Here is a 15,244-nt window from a genome sequence, read left to right on the forward strand (position 1 = left end):
AAAATGTCAAAAATATAACGAGATTTTAATTAATCATAAATGTCACCTGCTCCGCAACAAATATAAAACAACAACAACAACATCAAGACTTTATCCCACTACGTGGGGTCGGCTACATGAATCTTTTTTCACCATTGTGTCCTATTAAAAGTCAAATTCTCGTTTAAATCTAATAAAGAAAGGTCATTCCTAATATTTTCTAACCAAGTCTTTTTAGGTCTACCCCTACCTTTCTTAACATAAGTCAAATCTAATACCTCTACTCACCTAACCGGGTCATCAAAAGGCCGCCGTTTTATGTGACCAAACCATCTAAGGCAACTTTCTCTAATCTTATCTTCTATTGGAGCTACTCCAACCTTTTCACGTATATGCTCATTTCGTATCCTATCTCTAAGGGTAAAGTCACTCATCCACCTGAGCATCCTCATCTCTACCACACTTAACTTAGTATTATGCTTCTCTTTTAAAGGCCAACATTCGGCACCATAAAGCATTGCAGGCCTCACTACCATCTTATAGAATTTTCCCTTAAGTTTGAGAGGTACATTTCTATCACATAACAAACCCGATGCATTCCTCCACTTCAACCATCCAACTTGAATTCTACTGATAATATCCCCATCTATTTCCCTATCACTCTGAACAATAGATCCAATATATCTAAAACGTGTACTCTTATTAATGACTTGATCGCCCAAAGTCACAATCCCCTCATATCACTTCTCTTGGAACTTTATCATATGCTTTTTCTAAATCAATAAATATCATATGTAGATCCTCCTTATTTTCTCTATATTTCTCCATCAAACCTCTTAATAAATGTATGGCTTCCATAGTCGACCTACCCGGCATGAATCCAAATTGATTTTGAGAAACATTAGTATCACGCCGCAACCTATGCTTCATAACTCGCTCCCATAGTTTTAAAGTATGACACATTAACTTAATACCTCTATAATATAAAACATTATTTAAAATTTTAAAATGACACTTCACACGTATTTAAAATTTTACAAAAACCAACTTCTTAATTTTTTTATTGGTCAAAATGTTTATTCTATAATTATTTTGTATCCTCTTACCGTTCAAAATTTCGCTAAGTTATTTAAATCTAAGAAAAGTACCCCGTCCATAAGTCCCTGATTTCTTACCAACTGGCGCTAAAATCAAAATCCTGACGTCCAAAAATGACGTCAATAAAATATGCTGCCAATTTACTTTTTTTCTTGAAGCATAATTATCCATAAAGAAACTAAGTGAGACAACTGGTGACATGAAAAGACTTGAGAAGATTCACACCCAAAAATTTTTTCATCATATGCTCATTACCCTAAAAGATCAACAAAGTGATTTGAATTTATTTATAATCCAGCCCAAAATTTTCAGACAGGACAGGATTAGGTGAGCTAGCAATCAATATGAAGATAATGAAACGAGTATTTAATTCAATATGACAAGATGGCTTTCTTTCTACAAAGAATAAACAATGGAAGTAAACAACAAAGCAAAGTTTTCAAAAGGGCGTCCAACCATGATAAAAAACCAACAAATGGAATCGCATACCATGGAAGAATTTTAGTGCAGTAGCAATCAAGAAAAAGGACCAAATCCTGGGAAGATTTAAAACTTTCATCAACCTGAACGAGGAACAACCATAAACTCTTTTATCAAACAATTGATATCAACAGTATATGTTGTAAGATAAGTACAAACTTGATATAGTGAACGAGTTATAAAATGGACGTACACAAGCCTGCAAAAAGCTTGAAAGCATTGCTTCTTCAAGCCCCTGAATTACTGGTGAAATTAAATCCAATGTACAAGTACCGATTTCTGAGATTGCCTCCAGTATTAAATCAAGCGGTAATATAGAATCTTTATGAAGAAGCCTGACAAGCCTTCTAACAACAATTTCATTATAAATCATTTGCATATTCGAATCTTTAAATCTTGCTATGCACGATCCAATAAGGACTAATGACTTCAATGACAATTTCCACAAGAATGGATCTTCATATCTGCTAATGATAATTAATATAAAAACCTCTAAAATGTCTTCAAATGATTTCCTTGGCACAGGTGTATGCTCCCCTGCATATGTTGCAAGCACTTCCAACCCCTTCACTGCATGATTGAACATTCAAGAGTATCAAAACAGAGAACCCGATCCACTAGCTGAAACCAAACTTAGCAACAAAAGAAAGAACCTTATTCACGTTAAAGGAATCTCTAGGATAGCCATAAACATTATTTTTGCCTAAAAAATCACAAAGAAAGGTCATATCCCTTCATAATTGAATTGAACTGATACTAGGTCTTCTTTAAGCATCAAATAACGGATCAATCTGAATATAATTGCCGAGAAGTAGAATGCCTTGCAAGTTCTTTATAGAAGGATCTCATATCCAGAACGCTATGAATAATTTATTTTTCTTTTCACAGTTAGATCACCAGAAACATTGTCAAAATTACTTAGTTATAGTTAGAGAGTATCTAATCTCATGTAATTATTTACGTAAACTTTATTGGCAGTTCTTACCAATTGCAGCTTATTTATTTGGGACTGTAAGCAAGTGAATCTTTTTTTATTTATTCTTCTTCCCTAGTTTTGTTAGCTCATTAGCTATAACTATTTATAAATTTCAAAGAGAATCCGTATCCTTGAAATGTAAACAGTACAATTTTTAAAAACTACAATATCAGTATCTGCTTCTTGTTCCAAGGATATGACATGGACCGAGAAGCAAAAATTAAACATTGTTAAAAGCTTAAGTTCAGCCCAAAAAATCAATTAGATAAAACCAATCTTTTTTATTCAATATCAAATGTAGGACGAAAACACACAAAAACCTGATAATTACAAAATTCTAAACCTAAATTGTGTTGTGCCGACACTAAATCATTCATACTTGAGCAAACAATGTTGAGATTCTGATAAACAAATATCTAATAATTCAAAATGAAGAGAAGATCATATCAGATGATGGCATCTTAAAATCATGATAATGCCTATAAAAATTAATACAGCGTGTATAATATGGGATACGTACCTCAAAACAGCACTCCAAGGAGAGGAGTTAAATACAAGAGGACCTAGACTTTAAGTCTAATCCCACCCAATGTAATCACTCAAAAATCAAAAGCCCTTCTGATAGGGACATCAGCTCATGAAAGGTTTATCAGAGGTCTGGCCGCCGATCTACGGCCACGATCGAGTCTTTGTACTTTTGAGTTATTTTCTTATTTATGTATTTTTCTATTTCAGTGTTATGTTTTATTTTCCAGTTATACCCTTTTAATGGGTGATGTCGTATGTAAGCCCGGAGGGCAATTGTGTCTTTTATTTTCATGCTTCTCTTGTACAAGGCTATATATATAGCCCTTTGTTCTATTTTCAAGTTCATGAATGATTTATTAAAAATTTTCTTCTTGCATGAGTTCTTGTGAGAGCGTTTGAGAGTTCTTGGAGAGAACTTTGGGAGAGATCCCTAGGAGAGGGAGAAAGGACCACCCACCAACCTTGGAGACGGCCGGGTTCGTGGTTTTCTTCTTTGTCTATCGTCATTCTCTTTCCCTTCTCTTTCCCACCCTCACATAGCCGCCGGATTCCATCACACCCGAATCCACTTCCCCTTCCTCCTAACCCCACGGCCAAAACCCCAACCCGAGCCCCCATGCCGCCGGCTCCAACCACCTAGCCGCACCCCCCCCCCCCCCCCCCCCCCCCCCTTTCCCCATCTTTCCGTTTTCTCACTTTGCCTAATTTGGGTGGACATATTTTGAAATTTAAATTCATATAATTTGAAATTTGAAATCTTTCCTAATTTATGAATTCTATTTTTGGAAAGTTTCCTAATTAAAACTTATTTGAATTTAAAATTCAAATAGGATATTAAAAGCCCTTTCCTAATATTCAAAACCAAAAAAAGTAAAATTAATTGCTCTCCACAAATCCCTCCCCTTCTCCTTAATGCCGCCGGGCCCCTCCTTGGCTTGGATTAGGAAATATTTCCTAAAGTCCCTCCTTGCTATAGGCAATAATTCCAATCTCCCCCAATTCTCTCTTAGCCGAATTTCCCCCTTTCTCCTTCAATTTAATTTCTTCCCATAAGTGGACCTCTCTTTTGGGAAACAAATTAAATCCCAACCTCCTCTACAAACCGCCGGCCACTCTCTCCTACCCGCCCCCTCTCTCTCTCTCTCTCTCCAATCCCCTCTCTCCCTCTTTAATACCTATAGTCATTCCATAATCAGCACTTAGGCCACTTGAGGCAAGTTTGTGATGTCTTAAGGAAGGAGCAACTATATGCCAACCCGAAGAAATGCACCTTCCTAGTAGATCGCGTCATTTTCCTGGGCTTCATCATTTCAGCCCAAGTGTTTTCCGCAGACCCCGAGAAGGTGAGGGCCATTGTAGAATGGCCTATCCCTCAGAACATCTGGGAAGTCCGCAGCTTACACGGATTAGCCACCTTCTATAGGAGATTCATTCAGAATTTCAGCACTATCGTATCTCCTATCACTGATTGCCTGAAAAAGGGTGATTTCCACTGGACCCCGGCCGCCGCCAGAGCTTTTGATTAGATCAAGCAGAAAATGTTGGAAGCCCCAGTGATGCGACTTCCTGATTTCTCCAAAGTCTTCGAAGTAACTTGCGATGCTTCGGGGTCGGAATTGGAGGAATCCTCTCCCAGGAAGGTCACCCCATTGCTTACTTCAGTGAGAAACTTAATGATATCCGGCAGCATTATTCTACTTATGACAAGGAGTTCTACGCCGTGATCCAATCACTCCGTTATTAGCGACATACTTGCTCCAGCAAGAGTTCGTCATTTTCTCGGATCACGAAGCTCTGCAATATATCAACTCCCAAAAGAAATTGAATGGATGCCATGGTCGATGGGTTGAGTTCCTTCAGGAGTATACGTACACCCTTAGACATAAGGCGGGAGTTGAAAACAAGGCTGCCGATGCTCTCAGTCGTCGTATGATGACCACCACTGAAATGAGAGTCGAAGTCGTCGGATTTGACCAAATAAAGAGGGATTATTTGGAATGCCCCGACTTCAAGGAGACCTACACTCTCTTGTCCACAGGCAGCACGCGCCTTGTGGATGATTTCCTATTGGAGGATGGATATCTCTTCAAAGCCTAGAGGCTTTGTATCCCAAGCACCTCCTTTAGAGAATTTCTGGTCTAGGAACTCCACGCCAGAGGCCTCGTTGGGCACTTCGGACGAGACAGACTATCGAATCCATGGAGTATCATTTCTTTTGGCTCAGCCTGAAGAAAGATGTTGGTCGGCTGGTCAGTCGGTGTCACACTTGCCAATTGGCCAAGCAACGTAAGCAGAACACGAATTTTTACACTCCCCTACCTGTCCCCAGTTGTCATTGGCAGGATCTTAGTATGGACTTTATCTTAGGCCAGCCCAAGACACTACGTAGGCACGATGCCATTTGTGTTCTAGTTGACCGATTTTCCAAAATGGCACATTTCATTCCATGTTCTAAAACATCCGATGTCTCTCACATTACGAAGTTATACTTCAATGAGGTCGTCCGTTTACATGGTTTACCCAAAACCATTGTTTCGGATAGGGATGTGAAGTTCACTAGCTATTTTTGATAAACTCTGTGGATGAAAATGGGCACCTCAATTTTCCACTGCCTTTCACACACATACGGATGGTCAGACCGAGGTAGTTAATAGGAGTCTGTGTAATTTGTTGTGGTCCCTGGTTAGTGAGCACATTAGAGATTGGGATTCCATTCTACCTACTGCTGAGTTTGCTTACAATAATTCCATTAACCGAACCACGGGTCTAAGTCCTTCTGAAATTGTATACGGGTTCAAACCTAGACAGCCGTTAGATCTAATACACATGTGTTCTAGGTATAGTATTTCTGAGTCTACATCATCATTTGCATCTCATTTGCATGAGCTTCATAAGGAAATTGCACAACAAATTGAAAGGAATAATAGTGAATATAAATCACATGCAGACTTGAAACGACGTTTTAAAATGTTTGAGGTTGGTGACTTCGTGATGGTGCGGATTCGTCCGGAATGGTTCTCACCGGGAACAGTTAAGAAGTTGCAAGCTAAGAGTGCTGGAACTTTCAAAATACTTAAAAAATTTAACAAATGCCTATGTAGTAGATCTGCATGCATATTTTAATATAAATTCCTCTTTTAACATAAAAGACTTAGTGGCATATGAAGGTCCTGATTTTAACCCACCAAATCCACTAATAAAACAGCCTTGTATGAACCCACCTTGTGATATCCCAAACCTACCTCCACTGCCATATATTCCCAAATTTCCTATGGCAGAGCAGGTGGAGGCAATCCTAAGTGATGAGATCATATCCACAAGAGGAGGACGAAGGAGGTATTTGATCAGGTGGAAAGGAAAGCCCGAGTCTGAGGATACGTGGCTAGATCGCGAGGAGTTGCAGCAGACTGACCCGGGCGCACTAGAGATCTACGAGAGCACCAGAGATACTTACTCGACGGAGTCGAGTTTTCTTCCACCCCGGGAGAATGATGGGGACATCAACTCATGGAAGGCTTATCAGAGGCGTGGCCGCCGATCTACGGCCACGATCGAGTCTTTGTACTTTCGAGTTATTTTCTTATTTATGTATTTTTCTATTTCAGTGTTATGTTTTATTTTCCACTTATACCCCTTTTAATGGGTGATGTCATATGTAAGCCCGGAGGGCAATTGTGTCTTTTATTTTCATGCTTCTCTTGTATTAGGCTATATATATAGCCCTTTGTTCTATTCTCAAGTTAATGAATGATTGATTAAAAAATTTCTTCTTGCATGAGTTCTTGAGAGAGCGTTTGAGAGTTCTTGGAGAGAACTTTGGAAGAGATCCCTAGGAGAGGAAGAACAAACCACCCACCAACCTTGGAGACGGCCGGGTTCGTGGTTTTCTTCTTTGTCTATCGTCGTTCTCTTTCCAACCCTCACATAGCCGCCGGATTCCATCACACCCGAATCCACTTCCCCTTCCTCCTAAATCCACGGCCAAAACCCCAACCCGAGCCACCATGCCGCCGGCTCCAACCACCTAACCCCCCCCCCCCCCCCCCCCAACCCCCCCCCCCCCAACTCCCTCTTTCCCATTGAATTCCTTTGCTTAATTTGGGTGGACATATTTTGGGAAGATTTTGAAATTCAAATTCATATAATTTGAAATTTGAAATCTTTCCTAATTTATGAATTCTATTTTTTGGAAAGTTTCCTAATTAAAACTTATTTGAATTTAAAATTCAAATAGGATTTTAAAATCCCTTTCCTAATATTCAAAACTAAATCAAGTAACATTAATTGTTCTCCACAAATCCCTCCCCTTCTCCTTAATGCCGCCGGCCCCCCCTTGGCTTGGATTAGGAAATATTTCCTAAAGCCCCTCCTTGCTTTAGGCAATAATTCCAATCTCCCCCAATTCTCTCTTAGCCGAATTTCCCCCTTTCTCCTTCTATTTAATTTCTTCCCATAAGTCGACCTCTCTTTTGGGAAACAAATTAAATCCCCACCTCCTCTACAAACCGCCGGCCCCTCTCTCCTACCCGCCCCCTCTCTCTCTCCAATCCCCTCTCTCCCTCTTTAATACCTCACTTGAATTGAGGCTAGAGTTCTCTCTCCAATTTCCCTACCTACAACACTTAGAAAATCTGAAATTCCTCTCAGATTTTGGTTCAAAATCTGAAACTGCTTTAAGATTTTTGGGAAGGGAACTTGAGGATTATTTCCTCTCCACGTGCAAGAGAAACTTCTTTCTCTTCGGCGACATTCGAAAACCTTAGCAAGACGGAAGAAGAGTTATTCCCTAACCCACATGAATGGCGGATCCAGCTACTGAATACGGCTTGACTTGGGACGAGGACGGTTTCACCGATATCCTACGATCAACTTTATTCGACGAGAACCCAAGGGTTGATCATACCGTCGAGGACTATTTGGAACGCATTCTGGACACCTTAGAGGAAGCCATTGATGAGCACTTCGAAGGCATCGAGTGGAGGATCTCCACTACTCCTTGACGAGAGGTTACCCTTTCTCCTTGTCATTATATTTCTTAGTCTAACTGGATCTTGTGCTTGATTGTAGTCACAAAGGACGACTCTCTCCGCTACTACTAAGCTTAGTAAACGTAGGGTTTTGAGAGTGCCTTTATGCTTACTAATTCTTGTTGTTAGACTAGGGATTTCTTTGAAACTACTATTTGTCATTGTGTTGTTTTCTTAAATTATTTTTGTGAGGCTTCAAATCTCTTGCTACGTAATTTGGCCTAAGCGGGTGTGAACCCGATTTGTTTTGATTCATTGTTTCAAATTGCTAGTAGTTTTGTTCTATGATTATTCTAATCACGAGTTGTGTAAAATCCAAATGAACTAATAGCATTTCACATTTAGTTCTGCATCACCTTCATTTGGCATACCACATATATGGTAAGGCAAACATAAGCCTATACACTAGGTAGATCAGATGAAATATCCTACAGCTTTTAGGAATCCTGCAGCTTAACTGTTTAAAGCTGGGGTGCAAAAATAAAATAAAAAAAGAAAAGAAGCACTGATGATAAAGCTAAAGGCTGTTTAGTAAAAATTGCGATAACGATAAAACAACTACCAAGGGTTACATAACAATATTAACCCTATTGAAATAAGAGTTGTGGCATTGATGTGAATTGAATACCAGACAAGGATAACTGTAGCAGCCAACAAGCAGTGGGCAGGGGCAACAGCATTAATGAGCTTGACAGTACCATTTCCTACTCAGTGCTACATTTTAAAGGTCCACCATTGTATAGTGATCAAATGTAACCGAGAGCCAAAATAAATTTCTCATAGAATGAAATATTAATGAACAAAAAGAACGTCAACGTAACATTTGTTTATTAGAATTCAATCAGATTGGACAAAATTTGCATGGTGCGTCTCAGGAAGAAGATTGGCCCCATGCATATAAAAAAAGTTAACTATGAAACGACATACACAGTACATGGAGGAAAACAAAAATACACTAGAGGCGGTTAATGACTGCTTCAAGCATTTTGGAGGTGAAAAAACCAAAAGGTTGGGTATGACACATGAAGTTTATAGAAACTAAAGCACCATCAACACTCCTTGTTAGAAATCGAGACATGGACAAGTACAAAGAGCATTAGAACAGAAACTACATGATAAGAATCCAACTAGTCACGTAGAAGATCAGGAAACATAGAAAATGAAGAATGTTACCGCTGCATATGATTATTTCTTGCATGTAGTTAGAGTTTCCACCTTCAGCAGTGATTTTATTGGGAATCATCAAGGCTGATTTAAAAGCAGAAGTTAATGGGCCAGAGAACTCTTGAATCAAGTGCCACCAGATACCTCGCAATGAATCTTTTGAATTGGACGACTCCAATACTGTTGCTATCAAATCTCTGCTCGAAGCAAGCAGTTCAACAGACAAATAAAGTGCCCCATAGTTAAACTTCTGGGAAACAATTTCAACATAAGCATCTGCAGAATGTTTTGACGTTCTTAAATCAATTCCAAGGGCAACCATTAAACGTGGAAAAAAATCTTGAAACACTCTATTGCAGCCAAAAATGGAGGAATTTGCCACAACAGATAAGATACTACCAAGAGCACTAAGCTTAAGGTCATTTTTATCATCATTATCAGAATAGCTTCCCTCCATGGTGACCGAACAAAAACTTCTTTCAACAACATTATCATCAATAATCAAAGTCAAAAAATCAACATTATTAGGGCAAGTAAACTGCAAAATGGTTGTTTTCAAACAAATTAAAGCTTCCGTAGCAATCTTGTGCTCATGATATTTGATATCTCCGCCTAAAACAGAAACCGATGATGATAATATTTCGGCTTGTGGCAAATGATTGAGGATAACATCTTTTAGAGCAAACCAAATGTTTTGGGCATGCTGCAACATCCTTTCAGTTCCAAAATTCAACAAACATTTGTTCAGATACTTCAAAGAATCAATCTGTTAAAAATGCAGGTACTCAATCAAAGAGGTTAACAAAAAGAAGTCGACATAAATTGTTCAAAGCTTTAGGAAGTGTAAGAAACTTAAAAGATGTGCAGTAACCTTTGCTAATGGAAGAGAAGATGAAAGTTTATCAAGAAGCAATGGAATAGCAAATGGCTCAAAATATGGAGTTGAACAGAAGGCATCCTGCATTGCCAACAGATAAAGAGAGTAACGGTAAGAAATCAGCTGATTTTTTCATTGCAATGAAAAAGCACTTCAAGTGACCAAAAAAAAAACTTGGATCGGATGGCATTTTCTAATGAATAGGCATAACTTATAAGGTAAACGTCATCCAGGATTCCTAGGTACAGAACATGCTTCACATAGGTTATCTTTTTTAAAAAAACACTTCATTTATGCCCGTTTAGTTACTTTCAGCCTACAAGTAAGCTCCTAGTGTGACTGCTTCATCAATATCTACTGGAATAAACACCCCTAAGTAATACAAAATCTAGAGGCACTTTGCTTATGCTAGTCTTTGATGGCTTTTTTGCCTCTCGATGCCCTGAATAAAGCTTGTTAGCCTCCTTGAGATCATTGATAGTTTTATCGAGGCATCAGAGATGCAGACGCAAAGATCTAAGCATTAGAACAAACGAAATTAGCAACAATGTAGTAGAGCGGATGAAGGAGAGGGAGATGGAAGTAGAGGAGGATTGAGTACTACAGTATGCAAAGATCTAAGCATTGCACAGCTAAACTGATAATGGGATGGTTTTTCAACGGCAAAGGTGAGAAAGGGAACAGCAGGGGATGGAGAAAAGGGAGCAAAAAATAATGATGGCTACGGGGAAAAAGGCCAATCATTTGCTAAAAAATGCTCATAAACATAATGTGGAAGGTAATAATGACAGTATGAAAAGGTAAAAATTAACAAAGCAACTACAGCAAAAAGTAACGAGAAGGAATCTAAGTGCAGCGCTTTTAAAAACATAAACCTATGTGAAGCGTAGTCTGTATCCCAAGATATAAGTGCAATTTACCAACTTAATCACAAAGTAAAATATTTACATGAGAAATTATTAAGAGTGCCAAAAGCACTAAATCTATGTATAAAGTGAACATCAAAAAGTTCTATAAAATATTTGGAATCTACGCACACCATAAAATTTCTAAAGACAATAAATCCATGAAAGAAGAACCAATCAACTTGAGAAGAAATACTTCCATTACCCTATACATCATTGAAAAATGTTATCCAGCCATTTTTTGACGGGATCATTCTTCCAACATACAATATTATAACTGCTGCATAATGAGTTTAAATTTTATGGTAAAATTTTATCCATGGTTTAAAATTGCGCAATATGAGGCTCGCCTTGAGGCCCGCCTTTGCGCAATTCTAGTAAAAAACGCCTCGATGCTACGCCTCGAGTTATTTTTATGAGGCTTGCGCTTCAACTTGGTTGATGCCCGCCCGCCTCACTGGCATGAGGCTTACGCCTCACGGTATATATATTAAAAGTTACATAAATCTTGAAGTAAATGCCCGACATTGGACTCTATATGAGAGGAGGAAGGGGAGAGAGCAGTTCATCATAATGATGATTCAAATAAAGAACCCCTTAGTGATGTCAGTGCTGATGACTTATGAGTTCTTATGTGATATGTCATTGCTTTTTTTTTTGGAAATTTGAATTATATGTTAATGAAAAGAATACTTGGATTTTGGAAAGATGGAATTTTGAGTTGAACTATATTTCATGTTGTCTTATCATTGGGATATTTTGATTTCATTTCATATCTTATGTTTTTTAATGTTTTATATTATTCACTTATTGGTATATAAAAAATTTATCATTTTATGTTTACGCAATCTTTTGATTTTGAGGCTTACGCCTCAAAACGCATTGAGGCTTACGCCTCGCCTCACGAATGAAAAACGCCTCAATACCCGAAGACGCCTCAATTTTAAACATTGATTTTATCCAAGAACTTGATTGCAATAACTCAATTTTGAAAAGATTAAAGCCAAAATTTATTCAAAATTTTATACCCATTTTTTGCACGCCTTAAAGATGATTAAATTATTTTTTTATAAAATCCTAAACTTTATAAGAATCATTTTACTCTATAAATGTATATCGTAAATATAAATATACTAAAATAAATCAGTTTCATAACTAAATTATTTTCAAAATATTTTAACAAGAGTATTCATTCCAAATATTGTACTATAGCTTTTAGTGGAACTTGCAGTTTTTCCGCTTAAATCCACATGCATTAGGTTTATTTGGAAACGTAGGGTATGATAAAGTAATAAAGGATATCATACAAGTCTTACATTGTAATATCTAATTTTTCTTAGATAAGGTGCAAAATTTTGTCAATTAAATGATACCCAAAATACTAACTTTCACAATCATCAAAAATCATGTTATTGTGTTCCGAGTCGACAAATGAATCAATTTCATATAAAGAACCATATGCTCATTTGCAAGGATATGAAAGTTATGAAATTAGTTTCAATTTGAATAAATTTTTCTACAATTTTTCTCTGCTATTCCTTTTTTAAAATTACCGTAGTGGGGTTAAAAATTTTGGAATTCCACTTAGGCGAGCATGCAGTGCCTTTGGGAAAGGGTAATTAAGGAAAAATATCATTAAGGAAGCTTTTTAATTCACTTTCTCTGTGTTGCCGATTCCTCAAGCGCTTCCCAATTTGGGGCGCAGTGCAGCCTGAAAGGCTAGATAAGGAAAGAAGAATAAGAAGAAAAGAGAGAACGAAGAAAGAGAAAAGAAGAAAAGAGAGAAGATACTGGTTATTATAAAATTTTTAGTGTAGAAATTATTTTGTTAAGTTCCTCGTCTAGTAATATCCAATTGTGATTTAGGATTTAAGTAGTGTATATGAGGAGAGTAAATTTTGAGGTAAAACAATATTTTGGAATAAATAGATTTATATTCATATTGTTAGGATAGAAACTGTTAGAATGGTAGGTATTGAGAACTTTGGGTTGTGTAGATGGTAAGGTTTAAAATTGCATGATTGGCCATTGAGGCATTTTTCGTTCGTAAGGTGAGGCATAAGCCTCAAGGCTTTTTGAGGTGCAAGCCTCAAAATCCAAAAATTGTGTAGACTAAAAAAACATATTAAATTTAATTTTTACATAATACCCTAATAATATGTTAAAAGATGACATATTAAATTTCTATTGACCTATGAAGCAACAAATTAGCATACATATGAAATAAAAAATTACACAAGTAAAGCGATAACTGATAAGTGATAAATTGAATAAAATAAAATTGATCGCTTGTCACTCTACACAAATATCTTGGGCATTGTTTGAGTTTCATATATATGGCAATTTTACACAGTTTATTACTTGTCATTTTATATCTTGTACATTGTTTATATTTCATAAATATGGCAATTTTACACAGTTTATTACTTATGTTCACCTTTAACATATTATTTGATTATTAAATAAAAAATACTCATTTTGAATTTACGTAATTTTCTAATTTTGAGGGTTATGCCTCAGAATGCCTTGAGGCTTACGCCTCGCCTCACAAACAAAAAAACAACTCAAAACATAATTGTGCAATTTTAAACATTGCCTACCCTGAAGGAGCTGGTGCTTGTTGGTTCTCCAGGTTCCCACCACCATCCTTCATTGCTGGAATTATGAGGAATACAAGTGCACACTACCGGCCTTCATTACTGGAATTCTAAGGAATATAGGTTCCCACCACCTGCCGTCATTGCCAAAATTCAGAGGAATACAGGTTTCCAACATCAGCCTTCATTGTTGCAATTTTGAGGAATACAGGTTCACACCACTAGTGTACACTGCAAGAATTCTGATAAATATCGGTCCTTCCATCGGCCTTCATTGTCGTAATTCTAAAAAATATTGGTACTTCTGCTTCCTTTGTGCGTCCGAGACCGAGGAGAGATCAAGAGGGAGGGCTCCTCTCGCATGCAACATCCAGAAGCGAGAGAAGTCGAGCGCAGAACCTCTTGTATATTGAAAGAGCTGAGAGTTCCCTCTCATGAGGGATTGGGACAAGAAAGAGTGCAAGACTTACACACCTTGTGAATAGACCAGAGAGATCAGAGGCCTTACATGTGCCTGTACGAGGTCGATCAAATAGAAGTGTTCAAGTGGAGTTGGACGATTGATTTGCATTGGGCTGAAGGTTGGCTCAATCTGAAGGGAAGATATTTGTGTGCCAAGTGCTAAGCCACTTGAGACGTGTTTTTCTACTATTGTCCTTGAAGCTTGCCGCAACCCTAAAAGTAGATTTTTTTTCTACTGTCGTGCATTTATTGTCAGCCTTCCCTTGTGGATGATATTCTAAAAAATGCATCATTCATTATTGTCTTGATTAATATAGCCTTCATTGCTACCCTTTGCCACCGCAATGTCTAAAGTTAATTTCTTCCAAAGTTTTGACCAAATGGAGGACTCTATGGTGCACCAATGGACTTGATAACACTAACTTTTCAGAACAAATTACCAAATAGGGAATGACAGATACGTATTCCCCAGCTTGAAGGGTATTAAAATCCCAACCATCCCTTTACCCTTGAACCCACGGCTAGCATGGGGGTCCGTGAGAGGCACAGCTAGATCATGCCATTAAATCTCAGCCGTCCCTTGGCCCTTGATCCCACGACTAGCATGGGGATCTGTGGGAGACTCACTTGGATCACACCAATCTCCTTCTATATTTAGGTGGGTGGTTTAGAAAGGATTATATTAAGGAAATTATGCACGATTCTGTAGTTATTTGTTTCTTTTTTAAGACAACTTATATAGATCTATAAATATTGATAGTTTTGTATAATAAAATGAAGATTTTCTCTCTCCGATTCTCTTAATTTAAAATTATATCTAACTAAGATGGTAAATTCACCTCTAGATTGTGAAAGAGCATTCATAAATGTTTCGGCACTAAATCACATTTTAGTACAATATTATATCCATAAATAAATAGCCAGCCAGAAAGGACTACAAGTGGTAGATCGTTGAGTGATCAAATTGTGGTGCAGGAGGTATTTCAGAAGTTCAGGAATTCTAGATCTTCAAAAGGCTTGGTTTCATTTAAAGTGGATTTGGAACAAGCCTATGACAGCATGAGTTGGAATACTCTGAAAAGTGTTTTAGATTACTTTGGATTTCCTGAAAAATTCTCTATGTGGATTATGGAATGTGTTGAGCATCCAAA

At 37.6% G+C, this 15,244-nt stretch overlaps 1 protein-coding gene across 13 annotated transcripts in view; it reads right to left on the reverse strand.

Annotated features, from left to right (window-relative positions):
* The window catches only part of LOC110095659 (MMS19 nucleotide excision repair protein homolog), a 97,662-nt gene that overhangs the window by 56,447 nt on the left and 25,971 nt on the right, over nt 1–15,244 (reverse strand). For all 13 annotated transcript variants that reach the window (XR_003702153.1, XR_003702152.1, XR_003702157.1 and 10 more), the window contains 4 exons: nt 10,124–10,210; nt 9,262–10,018; nt 1,751–2,127; nt 1,567–1,640 (listed from right to left, as the gene is read on the reverse strand). Coding sequence is in view for 7 of the 13 variants with exons in the window: in XM_020821282.2 (XP_020676941.1) it covers nt 1,567–1,640; nt 1,751–2,127; nt 9,262–10,018; nt 10,124–10,210 (1,295 nt within the window). In the remaining 6 variants the exon portion in view is untranslated. The remainder of the gene's footprint in view (nt 1–1,566; nt 1,641–1,750; nt 2,128–9,261; nt 10,019–10,123; nt 10,211–15,244) is intronic.

Source organism: Dendrobium catenatum, unplaced genomic scaffold, assembly GCF_001605985.2.
Source record: "Dendrobium catenatum unplaced genomic scaffold, ASM160598v2 fragScaff_scaffold_1163, whole genome shotgun sequence".
NCBI classification, from domain to species: Eukaryota; Viridiplantae; Streptophyta; class Magnoliopsida; order Asparagales; family Orchidaceae; genus Dendrobium; species Dendrobium catenatum.